The sequence below is a fragment of the Diabrotica virgifera genome, chromosome 5 (genome assembly GCF_917563875.1).
Source record: "Diabrotica virgifera virgifera chromosome 5, PGI_DIABVI_V3a".
Lineage (NCBI taxonomy): Eukaryota > Metazoa > Arthropoda > Insecta > Coleoptera > Chrysomelidae > Diabrotica > Diabrotica virgifera.
The window spans coordinates 64,277,235-64,294,745 of NC_065447.1; the positions used below are offsets into that span (position 1 = coordinate 64,277,235).

A 17,511-nucleotide genomic window follows, 5' to 3' on the forward strand; every position below is an offset into this window, starting at 1 on the left:
AAGGAATCTTGTTAAAAATTTTTTACATATTTTTGTTTATATCTTTTTTGTTGGTCACTTGACGATAAAAAGTAATAGAAATAAAATTGTAGAAAATTTAATTTGCTACATTTTATGTTTAATTAGATTTTCCGTAGGGTTGGTAGTTTACGAGATATAGCGCGAAACCCCTTTGCACACCATTTCCAAGATGGCGGCAGGGGGACAAGGGTGGCGACCCCAAAAACTTGAACTTAAGCTTCTACTGATCCCCCCTACACATTAAAGAAATAAAATTGACTCCTCTAACAAATGCAAGGTACGGCTTAAAAAATGTAACATTTTAATGGAGTATGTTAATTAAAAAGTTATAAATTAAAAAAAAATCTTCTGGTCGCGAAAAAATTTAGTTCGGTACTGTTTAATGTCCCGGTCATGAGTAAACAGATGAAAAATATCTTACGGTAAAGTTCACGTTAGTTTAGTGGCACAGTTTATATTATTTTCAACAGGAGGCAGTTAGTCGCCATAACATCTGTGCGTTTGTGATGGTTTGTCTAAAAAGAAGCTATGCACGCCGCCACGCGTTTTTCCTCGTCATAAAAAACGAGAAAATCCTCATAAAACTGGTAACATTATTTTAAGTGCCTCTTTGATTTAAGAGCTTCTGGTAACTGGTAACAGTTATAGAGGAACTCGAGATTTTTATACAAAACAAAGTAAAGAATTGACGTATCAATTCTCAAATGACAGAAAAAAAAAACAATTCTTTTATATTATATCTATTATTATAAGATGAAGACCTACACTAGACCGATTGATACAACTATTATACAGTGAGGACGTTTAGGTTGGAATAAATTCATTTTCTCGAGAATGGGCAATTTTGGAAATAAATCCCGAAACAGGTCGATTTTTATGTTTACATTAAAAATTTTTGGCATAATTAATTATTTTTTATATGAGAATAGGCGTGCGGAGTGTGCTAGCTCATTGGAAAGGTTGTTCAATTCTCTATTCAATAATATACACATTAATACAATTAATTATACAAAGACAATTAATACAATTATTTATATTTAAGATCGTCTGACTGACGGTCTTAGTCATAGCCCGAAATAAATTAAAGTTTCGGCCTTTGATTAGTCAATCCTAGGAGAGACTAAGTCGGTCAGGCAAAGGTCGAAATTTAATTTTATGAAATCGGGGTTTGACTAGTCAAACCCCGATCAGCAATTAAAATGTCGTAATTTGTTAGATTAGGTTTAACAAAACGCAATTTTTTAATTTTAATGTTTATTATTTATGTATTTTCGTAATTAAAATAAAAAAATTAGTGTTTATTCTCACATGTTGAGGCATTATGGCATTTAGAGTTGCACAATGTGTTAGACCTTTTACACTTACATAATTTTGAAGAGCATTTCTTATTGCTGTAGCATTTTGTAAAACCTTGTCCTCCAAATTTAGAATCTTTTATAGTAATTTCTCTTAGAGATAGCTTAACGTCTGGAACATCTTCCAAATTAAGAAAATTGTCTTTGCATTCTCTTATTTTATTTCTTGAAAAAAATGTGTTTACTGTTTCGTATTTCGTACCAACCCTATATAAACCGTCAATTGTTTTATCTTGTATGATACCCAAAATATTTCGAGCATCTCCTTTGACTCTATCAAAGCTGGGGAAATTGAAGGACATTTTTTTTCACTTAATTGTTTCATAGCATTAGCCTGGGCATGAAGACCTTTAATTGTCTTTCCTTTATTTATTTTAATCTCCTTTGTCTGTGAACAATGCATACATGTAACTTTTCTTTCAAAACCTTCATAGTATGCACCAAGTGTGCTGTCAGTGCACACAACATGTACCACCTGATTGTTTGTACCACCAAACTAATCTGAATTGTTTGACAATTTTCTTCCTCTCCTAGTGACGACGGTCCAGGTGCTCCGTTAGTGTTATGGTGATCCTTAGTTTTTCTCCGATTGCAATATCTTATTTCACAGTTGACGATGACACTCCCATTCCATCTGTTTGTGCTAAAATAAAATTCATATACTTAGCCAAACAGAGTAGGAAAGATAGAAGAATTTTGAAAGAATTTTAAGGAAGATTTAGAAGAAACAAAGAATTTTGACAGATTCAGAGTAGGAAACGTACACAAACACAAAATTTCCTACCTCACAATATTAACAGTTCAAATAAAGTTTCATTAAAATAAGAAGAATTATTGGAAATATTGGGAGTATATACTAAACTCATACAATTCTGTGGAATCAATTTCCTCAAAATAATTTTTGTTTTGTGTAAAAAATTTAATAATATTTTTAAATATTAAATTATAAATAATTTGGAGGAATAAGCAATGCTCTTCAAAATTATGTAATTGTAAAAGGTCTAACGTATTGAGCAACTCTAAATGCCATAATGCTTCAACATGTGAGAATAAACACTTATTTTTTTTATTTTAATTACGACAATATAAAAATATTAAACATTAAAATTAAAAAATGGCGTTTTATTAAACGACAATATTTATTTATTAACAAATTACGACATTTTAATAGCTGATCGGGGTTTGACTAGTCAAACTCCGATTTCATAAAACTAAATTTCGACCTTTGCCTGACCAACTTAGTCTCTCCTAGGATTGACTAGTCAAAGGCCGAAACTGTAATTTATTTCGGGCTTTGACTAAGACCGTCAGTCAGACCAGAGGATTGCCTAGTCAAACCTAGGAGTGCCTGAAATTCGGGCTTTGACTGTAACATATAGGGTATTATTAGTGTTTAATGGAATTCCCATTCCTTCACATTTCCTTTTCAATCCCTTCAATGCCTGTTATATCATCAAGCTATATTTCAACTTTACAACTACTTGAGGGGCACAGGGGGGGCATGGAATAGTAATGATGATAAGCGTATAGAGCGCAAAGTACATCCGAAAGGGGGGATTATAACCCCAAAATCCCCCGGTTACGCCAGTGGAATCTTTTAAAAAGTATTGGCGAGATGCAACAATCTTATTTTATACGTTTGGTTACCTTGATATTTTTTGAGAGTTTATTCTCTATTTTTACTGGAATCTATGTGTTAGTATACAATTCTTTAATTGCCTTTATAATGTTGTACATATGTTAATATTGCCAAATTCTAAGGCTTCCCAGGGCGGTATACGGGGGACACTATCGTAAGCTTTTTTCTTGTTGACGCACGTATAGTAAATGTACCTCTTGGTTCCCTGGCGGTCTTCTTTTCTATTAGTTGGGTAATGCAAAATAGGTGGTCCATCACCGATCTTCCGGTTTTAAAACCCCTTGCTCTTCTGCATTAAAAATAAATAAAAATATTTATTTTGTAATATAAGATGTTCAACTCATTTTGTATATTATAATGATTATGCATTTTACTATCTAAAATAATTATCTTTATCATAAGGGTTACACGAATTCCTGTTTTATATCAACGATCTTAATGTAGTAGGTCTTTTTAAATATTTTCAAAATATATTTGCTACTGGGTGTTTAGTTTTAAGTACATTAGTATGTATCTAAACTGTGTTATTTGACATATTTATTGTAAGTGCGCGAGTTTATAATATTTATAACCATTGTCTATATAAAACAAATTTTATATAATCTAAAAACTAGAGACCTTACTTCGCTTATGAACTCTGACTCGTTTGAACATGCCATAATAGATTTCAAATGCAAATGAAAATATCCACAAAGTTTCACTATTATGATCACAATAACAAATTACATCACGTGTTGAAACAATCAAACGAACTAATATGTTTATTTGTGCAAAAATTCCGTTGAACTGTTAACAACTATAGCTATTTTACTTATTTAAGATAACAGTTATCTTTATCTTATCCGTCATTGTCAATTATATTTTGTTTATAATTATTGTATCAGGTAGTCGCAAGGTAACGTTTAGATAACCGAAAACATCCGTTATTCGTTATAACAAGGAATCATTTGAGCGCTTGTAGACTTGTATACGCTGTGAGCTCGTAGGTAGAGGGGATAATTAAAAATTCGCGAGCGCCAGTAGTGACAAGTTTGTAAACCTTTACTGGAAATTTGCTTTTTGACGTTCTGCATTAAGAGTTGCATATTATAGCTTTTAAATGTCTCACGAAAGTTGTTGTATTAAAGAGTGTCGAAATACTGGTTACAATAGTTACTGTGTATTCTACAACTTTCCTGTCGCTAAGCATAAGGTGATTCAACGTCAAAAATGGATTGATGCAATTAGAAAAAAGTAAGTAAACACAATTTTAATTTTAAAACGGTAGAAAAATTTGAGCTAAAGGATCAGTTAGCACACTCTCGAATTTTGATGGTTTCAATTTTACAATCCAATCCTGAAACAAAATTTGAATGTGTGAAGATAACGACCAATCACAGCAAACGTAGGATGCCGTTAACTGTCATTCATAAGTTAATATTTAAGAAGTATTATACTATAATTATATTAAATTATTATACTTTTTTGCAGAATAAATTTTTTCTAATATTAGTTGTCAACATAAACGTCAAAACAATAAGCAAAATCTTAAAAATAATCATAATGAATAATAAATTCTGTACTTACTGCTATTAATTATCGATTACAATCCAATTACTTCTTTACGTTGTAAATATTACACGATAAGAATTAAATAATAAGTTTGAAACAACTATTATTTGCTTTTCTACTGTCCTCTTTAAAATTCCGGCCGAAATAGGAACACTAGTCAACCGTTAGATGGCGATAGCAGCCATACCAGCGAAACTCACAGAGTATAGGCAACACTTTTTTCTTTCCAGAAAATTTCCGGTAAAAGTTATACTAGTAATCCTGTAGGTAGGTGGCGATACCAGCGAAGCTCGGAGCGGATACGCTCTGAGCTTCGCTGGTGTCGCTCCTAGCGGATTACTAATGCAACTTTCACCGGTAATTTTTAAATTTATTATTGAATTGTTATCGCTTAATATTTACAACGCAAAAAAGTAATTAAATTGTAATCGATTTTTTTTAGATTGTGCTAATCATTTTAACGTTCTATTAATGAAATATTAATTTCTTACTTCGGATACTTTCACAATTATCGTGTAGATGGCGCTTATATTAATTTATAATTACATATTATGAAATATTAAAAAAACTTAAATTCAGTATTTAATTAAGGTAAAAATATACACCACAGCTTTGACCAACTAATATTATTTCCTATTAATGTTTTTAATTTCAATGTTTTAAATTAATAACTTTGACATTTATGTCAAATTTCCAGTAAAAGCTTACAGACTTGTCACTACTGGCGCATGCGAATTTTTTATTATGCCCTCTACCTACGAGCTCATAGCGTATACACATAGACAATCTATGTGATTAACATCAGCTTCAAATAATAATAATATATATGCAATGATTATGCATTTATGCCACCCTCACTTTCAGAATTCAGTTATTGTCATTTTTTTATGTTCTATGTGACTAAATAATAACAGCTCAATTTTAGCCCAATACCCTTTATGTTCTATGTGACTTAATAATAACAGCTCAATTTTAGCCCAATACCCCTCTCAACCATCACCAAAAACGTCATTTTTTCGTTTTTAAATTTTTTTGGTGAATTGCAATTAATTTAAAAATTTCAAAAAATTCACACGCATAGTTGAGGCTTTTACAAAACTTGCCTATTTTTGATAGACCCGTATACCTATTGAGTATAAGCATGACCTAAACATGCATTTTTTTTTCGAAAGAACCGTATAACTTTTTTATAAGATGGATGCAGGCTATTTTTGTTATTTTGTGTATTTTAGCAAAAAATATATTTCTAATTTCCAGATTTTTCCGTACGGTTCGCCACCTTCAAAAACCCGAAAAAGGAGTTTTGGGGACTTCTCCATTTTATAGACTTCAAAATAGATCAATCAAGATTTTTTTATAATAATTTGCAGTAAATGAGTCCTTTACGACAGTCAAAAATTGAACCAAATTATCTTTAAGACCCCAAAAAAAAACATATTTTCCGAAAATCGGTCAGGAACTTTTTGGCAACAATTTTGAAAGAAACGTTCGATATTTCCTTATACTTAGCCGTTGCTGGAAACGAAAAATAACGAAAGGAATAGTTATTTTCCTAACTAGTGCCATTGATTATAGACACGGAATTTTTCCCGGAATATTTCCGTATCTATAATCAATGCTAGTGAGGAAAGTGATACTTTCACGCACGAGACTGCCGTTAACCTGAACAATATTTTTTCTAGGGCCGCACGTTTGAAAAAAAGCCACAAAAAATAAAGTTATATCAATTTTTATTTAGAAGTGAAAAAATACAAATTAATTCTTTGACAAGGTTGTCAAAACCAAACTTTCAATATAATGGGTTACCACGACGACGATATTGGTTTCCATGACGACGATTCAAAACCATTGTAATTGTCTACTGATCTGACTTTTAAATATTATGTCAAAATAATTTTATTTCATCGAATTATCAGTAGTAATTGCACAAGAGCTCTGAAATTATTGAATTTTTCCCGAGTGACACTTTGACAGTTTTAATTTCACGAGCCGAAGGCGAGTGAAATTATGTCAAAGTGTCACGAGAGCAAAAATTCTATATTAATTTCAGAGGTCGAGTGCAATTTGTTGCGATTATTTCATGAATAAAACTGTTCAAAACCAAAATTTTATTGTAATTTATTTATGTAAGTACCATTAAACACACAGTTTTTATAAATATTTGACGATTGAAAGTCATCACTTTTATAATTTTTAAAACATTAATTGTCATTAATATCACTGAATGTATTTTTTCGTAGCAACGAAGGGCATCTGACGTAATATACTTAACGACGGGAGATTATCAAAAATTATCGATTTAATTCAGATTTCTGTAGCTTTCTATTGGTCAGAATCTCCTATGAATGAAATAATCAGTAGTAATTGCACAAGAGCTCTAAAATTATTGAATTTTTCCCGAGTGTCACTTTGGCAGTTTTAATTTATGTCAAAGTGTCACGAGGGCAAAAATTCTATATTAATTTTAGAGTTCGAGTGCAATTTGTTGCGATTATTTCATGAATAAAACTGTTCAAAACCAAAATTTTATTGTAATTTATATATGTAAGTACCAATTAGTGCAATTAAACACACAGTTGTTATAAATATGTATTTGACGGTTGAAAGTCATCACTTTTATAATTTTTAAAACATTTGTCATTAATGTCACTGAATGTATTTTTTCGTAGCAACGAAGGGCATCTGACGTAATATACTTAACGACGGGAGATTATCAAAAATTATCGATTTAATTAAGATTTCTGAACACAATAAGATAAATTTGAAATACATTAGTAAATAGTATCTAAATATTAGTTTATTGCATGTATTATAATATATTATAATGCCATATTACAAGGTATTTTACTTTCCCGAACGCCGTGCGGGAAAATTTACTTTCACGCTGTGCGGGAAAGTGCAACTTTCGGAAATGAAATGCGTGCGTGAAGGTGGCTCTTTTAGCACGACCGTAGAAAAATATTTTTTCCTTATAGTAGATTCAGAACAAAGGACCCCGCAGAAACCTTATGGGACATGGCTTTCTGTCAAATGATCTGAAATTTTGGGTTCTGGTAGTCCCTGATGTGTAGAACAACAGACTCAATGGGCGCGTAGCTCCAAAAAATCATGGTTTTAAGATATAAGCCTCTGAAGTTATAGGTACAGTGAGGATGTTCGAGTTGGAATAAAATCATTTTCTCCAGAATGGGCGACTCTGGAGATAAATTACGAATCAGTTCGATTTTTATTTTTAAATTAAAATTTTTCGGCATATTTATTATACTAGTGACGTCATCCATCTGGGCGTGATGAAGCAATCAATGATTTTTTAAATACGAATAGGGGTCGTGTGATAGCTCGTTTGAAAGGTTTTAAATTATCTATTCACTGATATAAACGTTAACATAATTATTTATACAGGGTGCCCAAAATATTTTTTTAATTAAATTAATTGAGGCAAAAAGAAGAATGTATATAATTTATTTAATTCAAAATAAATTTTACTGGTGTCCGAAAACAGGATAATATTATGCCGAAAAATTATAATTTAAAAGTAAAAATCGACCTGATTCGTAATTTATCTCCAGAGTCGCCCATTCTCGAGAAAATAATTTATTCCAACTCAAACGTCCTCATTCTACCTATAACCTCAGAGGCTTATATCTTAAAACCATGATTTTTTTGGGCTACGTGCCCATCGAGCCATTTGTTCCGTACATCAAGGACTACCAGAACCCAAAGTTTCAGAGCATTTGACAGAGAGCCATTTCCCATAAGGTTTCTACGGGGTCCTTTATTAAAGAACAACTTTATTATCAATATTCGCCCACAAAGTTGAAGATTTCATCTTGGAACCAAGCTCCAAGAAGTATGCCATTATAACATTTTCTGAGAAAACTTGCATTTTTATTGTTACGATAGACCATGAAACAGTTGTATGAATAGTTATATTTGTCTCTGGATTTTGTTGGCAGTCAATCTAATGAAGCATTATTCACTACTTCCATCAGCTCTGGAGGGGTACCAGGAACATTACTCATGATTAAATTAGGTAATTTTGCTTTTTAAAATGATTCCAATCACAGAAAACACCAAAAATACTGCCAAAAATAAGCAAATGCGTGAAATCTGACAATTCAATATTTTTGTTTCTAGTTACAAAACCTGTATTTGGTGGCATCACGAATATTTGAGTCAAAATAATATTGTCTATTTGAAAATTTTAACATGTTTATTTTAATATAATTTAAATGTTCGATTTTCGGAAAAACATATGTATACCTTGTAGGAAAAGTCACATTCTTGGACTCTGTTTTGCCTTGTCTCGGCTTGCGCCTCGACGGCAATCTTTACATCGTCCGGGAATGTTAAGCTTTTCCTACTAGGTACACAATGTACTATTTTTTAAAATCTGCAAACACTTGCAAAACTTTTAAAAACCTTGATTTTGGGTGTAAATAAAATTAAGGTCATCAATTCTAATTATTGTAGTTAAGATTAGGTAAATAGAAGATATACTTCGGCTACATAATTGGAGGACCTAAATACCATCCTCTTCGCCTTATAATATAAGGAAAAGTGGACCGAAACAGATGGATTGGACGAAAGAAACTTTTATGGCTGCGTCTGCGTAATATTAGACAATAGTGTGGTCCCACAGGTTCCACAGTAGAAGACACAGAATTCCACAGAATTATTTCGCGCAGCAGCTGATGGGAATGGGTTTCAGGAAATTTTAAAGATGATGAAGGCCAATGTCTTAATACAAACACGGCACCTACAGAAGAAACAAAAGATGAAAGACAGAAGAACCCTGAGAAAGATTTTAAATAATACGAAACGTCCAATGACAATTTTAAATCAATATTCGGGTCTTTTGTTGATAACCCACTAGTCTACCACATCAGTAATGAAAACTACATACCAAGTTTTGAAAATCCAATAAATCATATTAAAAAAAAATAACTTCAAAACTTTCACAAGGATATTAGCCATTTGATAATTCTGATATCGGTAATATATTATGTATCATTAACGTTTTGATTTATTAATTGCAAAAAACCAACGAACAGACTATAATAACTATTTCAATAATAATTGCAAACCCAACAACTAACTTCTCACGAAATTAAAAGAACTATTAAAATATTGCTGTGGGATAATATCATAGATTGATCTTCCCAACCAACCAGTATGGTTAATTAAAACAAACACACCACCTATATGAGAATATCCCTTATATGGGGGTACGTCAATTATACAGTCACATAAACGAAAAATAAATTTTCCCACTGAGGGAATAGGAAGTCATCCATCCCACTCGGAAACAGCATTCTTTTGTTTTCACATGAGTTTAAGAACCTTGTTATGATTTAAACCGGAGAAATAAACATACCTGCTCACAGGCCTGTCAATAAACAATAAGAGGAAAGAGTTGATAAAATAAGTCAGACCGGATAAATGTGTCCCAGTGTAATTTTTTTACAAAATATGTATATTATCTTTATTTAACACCTAGAGTGCTAAAATACCAAATCCCACGAGTTAAAAAATGCGGACATCAATTTTAAAATTAAAAGAGCTTATTTTTAGAGGGTACCTATACACAACAAAAATACAGGTCATAAATTAAATCACATATTCTGGGACCAAAAATAGTTCGATTGAACCTAACTTACCTTAGTACAAAGTGTTCTCATAAAAAGTTATAGCCCCTTGAAGTTACAAAATAAAAATCGATTTTTTCCTATATATTGAAAACTATTAGATATTTTTTATTGAAAATGGACATGTGGCATTCATATGGCAGGAACATCTTAAAAAAATAAAAGTGAAATTTGTGCACCCATAAAAATGTTATGGATGTTTTATTCCCTTAGACCCCCCCCCCCAAATATTTGTGTACGTTCCAATTAGATTATTATTGTGGTACCATTAGTTAATTGTTTTTAAAACTTTTTGTCTCTTTGTAATTTTTCGAGAAGTCAGTTTTTATCGAATTCTGAACATTTGTAAAATCCACACAAATTTTTACATGGTACATAAGGTTATAAAGACCTGGTAATAATATGAAAAAATTGCGAATTTATATTTTTTACGTACACTTCCCGTCATAAAAAACTGGTACACTTTTTTTCCCAATGTAAACCTGTGTTCAGACTGGATGCAGTAGTTCGTGAATTATTTCGTTGTTGCCATAACAGATAACGGAATTGCACTAAATCTGAATACAAAAAAATGACGTTTAAAAATGTATAAAGCTTTTAGATAGGTATTATTTTTAGACCAATTTAGGTCTATACCAATAGACCATCATTGAAGAAACCTAGGAAAGCTTGGACGAAGATGAAAATTTATAACTAAATTTATTTCTCAGTGCCCAGAAGATTACAGAAGGGGAAGGGATTAATATAATAATGGAGCTATGACAAAATATTAATATTTCAGCAGTTTCGAATTGTAATTCATATATGTATTTAAGTTCCACACTTGTTCACTGTAAAAGTTATTCATATTGTATTAATTTCAAATCAATTTTTTTATTTTTCCCGTATGTTTATTCTAGTATTCCACAACTCAATAGAGTTTCGTATTTACAGTACAATTTACGAGAAACCAATCACGCTTCTCGATTTTAATTTAAACATGATAATTTAAAGTTATGTCTAGATTTAATAACTATCATTATTTTATAATTGAAATATTTTCATAAATTATAATAAAACACGAATCAATGTATGGGTACTTAATTGAGATGACTGGCAACGTTACCCTAGAAATTAGAATGACACATTTGACAAGATCAACTTACACAACTTGAAAAACGCGATTTTCGGTTATAAGAGTTGTACCAGTTTTATTTGACGCGAAGTGTACCTATATTTTTAAACATAATAATATCTCGATAAAAAATCGTTTATCGAAAAAATACTAAGAGGCAAAAAAGTTTTAAAAACACTGTTTTTAAATAATGGTACCACAATAATAATTTAATTGGAACGTACAAATATTTGGGGCGTTTAAGGGAACAAAACCCCCATAAAATGTGTATGTAAACATATTAAAAAAGAAGCCGCATCTCGATAAAAACTGGTTTATTGAAAAAATCGAAAAAAAAAGAGGCAAAAAGTTTTCAAAACATTGTGTTTAACTAATGGTACTGCAGTAATAATTTAATTGGAACGTACACAAAAGTTTAAGGGGTTTAAGGGAACAAAACCCCAAAAAATTTTTATGGGGTGTACAAATTTCGCTGTGATTATTTTTTTGAGATATCCCTATCATAAAAATACCACATGTCCATTTTCAAGAAAAAATCTCTAATACATAGTTTTCGATACATTGAAAAAAAAAACAATTTTCATGTTGTAAATTCAAAGGGCTGTAACTCTTTTTATGTGCACATTTGTACTAAGGTAAATTAGGTTGAATCCAACTATTTTTAGTCCCAGAATATGTGATTTAATTTATGACCTGCATTTTTGTCACATCCTGTAGATAAGGGCATTCCGAACAAAAAAAAAACACCAAAATAATTCGATTCTCAAATACAGCACCTAGAGGCAAAAAGTCTACAATAGAAAAATTGGTGGAATGAAGCGTTTATTTGAAAAACAACACATGTCCATTTTTCGCAAATTCGACTTTATGTATTCTTCTCATAGAATAGTACATTGTTTACCGGGTAGGAAAAGCTTAACATTCCTGGACGACTGTGAAGATTGCTAAGTCGAGGCGCAAGCCGAGACTTAGCAACACAGAGTCCAGGAATGTGGCTTTTCCTACGAGGTAAACATACTATTTTTCCGCAAATCGTTTAAAATTCGACAGATATTGATTGATTTAAAAAAAACGCGATAATTTTATTCCCAAATAAATGGTGCTTTGAAATTCCTAATAAAATTACTTGGGTTACTATGGAAACGTATTGAGGTTGAATTGTCAAACTTGACGCTTATAAATTTAATTGCTGGTGTTCTCGAAAGTAAAATGATAAGTGATGATGAAATTTCCATTCCTGGGACTCCTCCAGAGCTGGTTGAGGCAGTGAATACTGCTTCATTAGAATTATTGCCAAAGAAATCAAGAGAAAAGTACGAAAATGCATACAGACGTTTTATGGATTATCGCATGAGTAAAAATACGAGTTCTTTCTCAGAAAATGTTGTAATGGCATACTTCCTAGACCTTTGTTTAAAGATGAAATCTTCAACATTATGGGCCAATTATTCAATGCTGAAGTCAACCCTTGCACTTAAACACAATGTAGATATATCTACATACTCAAAACTTCGTTCTTTATTGAAACGGCAAGCTCAAGGTTATAGGGCAAAGAAATCTAAGATTTTAACGAAGGAAGAAATTGAAAAATTTATCCAGGAAGCTCCAGATAAAGAAAATTTAATGATTAAGGTAATTTACAAGGTTTTAATAGCAATGTGTTTTCTATCATTTATGTAGAACACTAACAACTGTACGGAAATATCATTTCCTTACAGTAAGGAAATGACATTTCCTTACACTAAGGAAGTCCTGACTTTTTCTTCAAGAAATTTTGACAGGAATGTCAAAATTTCCTGGCGATTTGCGGAAATAGTAGTTTTTTTTATCCATCTGACACATTCAGTTGTGTAGAAATCTCAGATGTCCGGAGTAAACTACATAGAACATTTGGATAGTATTAGAAAAACAACAGATGCCTTTGAAGCTTTTCTTGATTTGCCAAAATTTTAATTTTTGTACAAGTATTGTTTTTCAAATAAACGCTTTAATTGCATTTACAGTGCATGAAATGCATCCAAAAGTGCATAAATATGTCAAAATCGGTAATTTAAGGGCCAGATTTTGTTACTCGCAGGTTTTTGGGGTTGCTTAACATGAATACGCCATTCGAACCGATCCCTCGGAGCACGTCATCTATAGTTTCAAGGGGTTTCGGCACTAAATTGATACAAACCGATTACTCGTAGGTTTTTGGGGTCGCTGAACATGAATACGCCATCAGTACGGACCCCCGGACCCGGAGTACCTGGTGGCCAGAGTCACTGCTAAGGCACGCCATCTTCTGGAGTTTCTAAGGTTTGCGGCACTAAATTGTTGTAAACAGATTACTATTTTTGCTATTTTTCTTATACCCCTGAGTCTGTTTGCATCAATTTAGTGTCCAAAAGCCCCAAAACTCCATAAGATAACGTGTTCCGGGGATCCTCAATATGTTATTGACTTACTAATATGTAGTGGTATTTTCTCTCTAATGGTATTTTCTTTCTTTCTCTCTTTCTAATTTTGCAAAGAAATTTGCGACGCAATTGCATGTACTTCTTTCAGGACTAGACTTAAATCTTTGCATTGGCCTATGTTCATTTGCCTATGCGTATTTTCAGGAAAATTATGAATATAAGGGAATATATCAAAAATACGGATCATTGTAATAAATTCTTCATGAGAAGATCTATTGAGGGGAAGGGTACAAGAAAAGAACATGTTTACCAGAATAATGTTACCAGAAGGTTGGTCGCAATAAAGTTTTGTTTTTGATATTATTTAATAATTATTTTATTAAAGCAAAACTTTCGCTTGTCTTAATTGATAAATTATTAGGACTTTTAGGAGGTTTGATCAACCCTTTTTACTGTCTGCTTCTTTGTAAGCTAGAGACGAATTTTTAACAAGATAATCAGTTATCCTTATTGAAACAAGAAGTTGTTCAACAGTGTTGAACACTTTTTAAAAACCAAATTAGGCACTTCTTAGTTGCGAAGAAATCAATTAAAGTTGGCAACACCGTTATCAAAAGAGTTTGACCGGCAGGCTGGTTGGCTCGTTCAGCTGCACTCCCTCGCATGGCACACGCGATTATCGTAAAAATAGTATCGGCGGCCCCTGGCTGGAAATCATTAGATGCATACAAAACATATTACACATACGATCATACAGACACCAACACACATGCCATAAGACATGTCAGTTTCTGTTTACTTCGTGCAGATTCGAAAAACACAATGTTTAAAGGTATTCCGATGATTAAAAGATTCAAGGACAACGTTGCCAATTGATTTCGACTGGATTAGGCCAGGTGCCAAGAAAAATTGTACGACTCAATGAGAATATGTACAAAATAGTGTCACGTGATCTGGAGCATTAAAAAATAGTAATCTACAAGGTAATGAAAACATTGGGGAGGTTAAACCGTGTTAACATAAATAAAAATAATTACATACATGTTATTACCTTCTTCATGCTTTCTTGAAGCATTTATTTAATGCTTCCATACATCTAAATATCTTCGTTGTGGTTGTGATCATTGGTTCATTGCTGGTTTATTGCTGAACATAGACCTCCTTTAAGTTTCTCCATATCTCCCTGTCTTGAGCTACCATCATCCAGTTCCCGGCAGTCCTCTTTACAACGTCACTTCAACGCGTTGATGGTCGACCTCTGCTCCATTTGTCCCCCCATTTACAATAATCTTCTAGTCCGCCTGTCGTACGGTGTTCTTGGATTTATGTTATTATATATGTCTTGGATTTTTATTCTTTGCCTGATGGTATTATTTGGTATTCTGTCTCTCCTTGTGATTCCTAGCATGGCTCTCTCTATGGCCCTCTGGGTCACTCTTAGTTTTTCTGCTGACCTTTTCATTAATGTTAGGGTCTCTGTTCCATATGTTATCACTGGCATTACGCACACGCACTCTTCATAAACTTTTTTCTTCAGACATAGAGACATATCATTTTTACATATTTCCCGTAGCTTAACAAACGCAGCTCAGCCCAAACCTATTCTGCGCTGTATCTCGTGCGGTTGGTTATTCTTTCCAATTTGTATCACGTGTCCAAGGTATTTAAACACATATCGTACATGTTTTTCTGTTATGTTGTCGTCACGTCATCTATTCTGATTATTTGAATTTTGCTTACGTTTATTCGGAGACCTACTGCTGATGCAGCTTGTACCATTTCTTCTAGCATATGCTTTGCCTCCCCGAAGTTATCCGTGATCAGAACGATATCATCTGCGAATCTAAGGTGCGTCAATCTTTCGTTATCAATATTAATGCCTCCATGATCCCAGGACAATGATTTCATTACGTATTCAAGGACACCTGTGAACAGTTTAGGAAAAGTGGTGTCGCCCTGTCAAACTTCTCTGTTCAATTTAATTTTATTAAGCCTAGAAAGACTTATATAAAGAATTTCAGTATATTTTTAAATTTTTTTAAGATTGTTATTTGAAACAAATTTATCTGTAGCATCTCTGTTTTTGAAATACCTTTAGTGGTGAGTGGTATGGCAATTGGAAAATACAAGTGCAATAATATTCAATGTTTCGATTTCTAATTTAGAAGCCAGTGCAAAACAATAAATAAACAAATCCTCTTTTGTTCTATGGAACACAAATATTCAAATCATGTTGTGAATTTAGTCTGGGCAGATTATCGGAGAATAGGCCATTTTTGGGAAAAGTTATTTACCAGCAATTTTATTGCTGAAATCGAAGCTTATGATTATATATATATATATATATATATATATATATATATATATATATATATATATATATATATATATATATTAATAATATAGGTATGCAAAGTCCGCAGATAGTGTGCTACTTTTTTTATAAACAAAATGGCGCCCGAAAATCGTGTTTTTTCAATTTTTGCTCCAAAGAGCAATAACTCCAAAGATTTTAACTTTACACCAAAAACATTAAAATAAAAATTCACCGTAATTAAATTCTGCATAGAGATGTGTTTTTCCCGATTTACTTTGACGAAAATTTTCCCCGGAAAATGCGGGTTTTTCCAACAAAATCTTTAATTTTCAACTAATATTTTAGAAAAGTAATTGTTTATCAATAATTAAATAACTTGGTAATATAAAAGCTCTTTTCGTATAGATTTTAATTCCAGAAGCCGATGGAAATTGAATGAACAATTTAACAACAATTGAATTGTTAATTAAAAATTTACGATCGCTATAATAACCACAACAATTATGATACGTAAGAATAACTATGATTTTTGTATAAAAAGACAGTGTACCTATCTAATGTACTTTACAGAATTGAAATTGGACTATTTAAGCGGCCTGAGGAATATTGTAAAATTATAAACAATTTTTTGGCTTATAAACAAATAGAATATCTCGGGAAATATTAGATTAAATTAAATCGTGAAAACGGTATTGGAAAAAAAGCGGCAGAACGCTTCTTTTAAAAGAAAAAACGTTTAATTGTGATGAGTGGTTCCTGAGATACAACCGGTCAAAGTTGACCGGCATTTACGGCAAAGATATAAACAATAGGATCATAATTTTCGAACTATCACCTTTTTAGTTCGGTCTTTTTTCTCTACACCAATTTTCATATCTTTCAAATACTCATAACATATATTATTATAATAAAAACTATCGATATAACGAGTGAAAATTGTCAAAAATAGCAAAATTCCAATCAAAAATTAGGTTGGAGAAAATGTAATCTCAAAGTTCAAATCGGTTTACGTTATAAAAATGCATTTTCTCAGCTTCCCATGGGGCAATTTTCATCATTCTTTTTTTGTTCCCAAGTAACTCGAGTAGAGCCATCTAACTAACGCATTATTAAATGTCAAAGTTGCTTTTGTTTTGTTATGAAATGTTAAGACTAATAATGTATGAACTTATGTTAATACATAAGAGGAGCAAGGAGTATAGGAAGAAGGAGAGTGTCATGGTTGAAGAATTTAAGGGACTGGTCTAAATGTAGTTGGAACTCTTCAGAGCAGGCAGCGGTAGATAGAGTAAAGGATGATGATAACAAACCTCCGATTGGGAGATGACACTTAAAGAAGAAGAATACCTTATATAAACAAACAAGAAAATGTGACTATCTTTGAGACTGAAAAGCTTATTTATATTTTATTAAAGTAGCTATTACTTATTGTTCTATAATAATAAAATCCGACTCTTCTATATCTAA

General features: G+C 32.0%; 1 protein-coding gene and 1 long non-coding RNA gene across 7 annotated transcripts in view; one reads left to right on the forward strand and one right to left on the reverse strand.

Annotated features, from left to right (window-relative positions):
• The window catches only part of LOC126884204 (myocardin-related transcription factor B-like), a 454,025-nt gene that overhangs the window by 152,158 nt on the left and 284,356 nt on the right, over positions 1 to 17,511 (reverse strand). Inside the window, exon 1 of one of the 6 annotated variants that reach the window (XM_050650074.1) lies at positions 3,639 to 3,803. The exons of 4 other annotated variants lie outside the window; for them this stretch is intronic. In XM_050650074.1, the coding sequence (XP_050506031.1) occupies positions 3,639 to 3,669 (31 nt within the window). In that variant the 5' untranslated portion in view covers positions 3,670 to 3,803. Of the gene's footprint in view, positions 1 to 3,633; positions 3,804 to 17,511 lie in introns of those variants that run through there. One more of the 6 variants, XM_050650077.1, reaches the window with a different exon arrangement.
• The window catches only part of LOC126884208 (uncharacterized), a 161,331-nt gene continuing 147,759 nt past the window's right edge, over positions 3,940 to 17,511 (forward strand). Inside the window, exon 1 of the long non-coding RNA XR_007697875.1 lies at positions 3,940 to 4,248. This is a non-coding gene — a long non-coding RNA (uncharacterized LOC126884208). The remainder of the gene's footprint in view (positions 4,249 to 17,511) is intronic.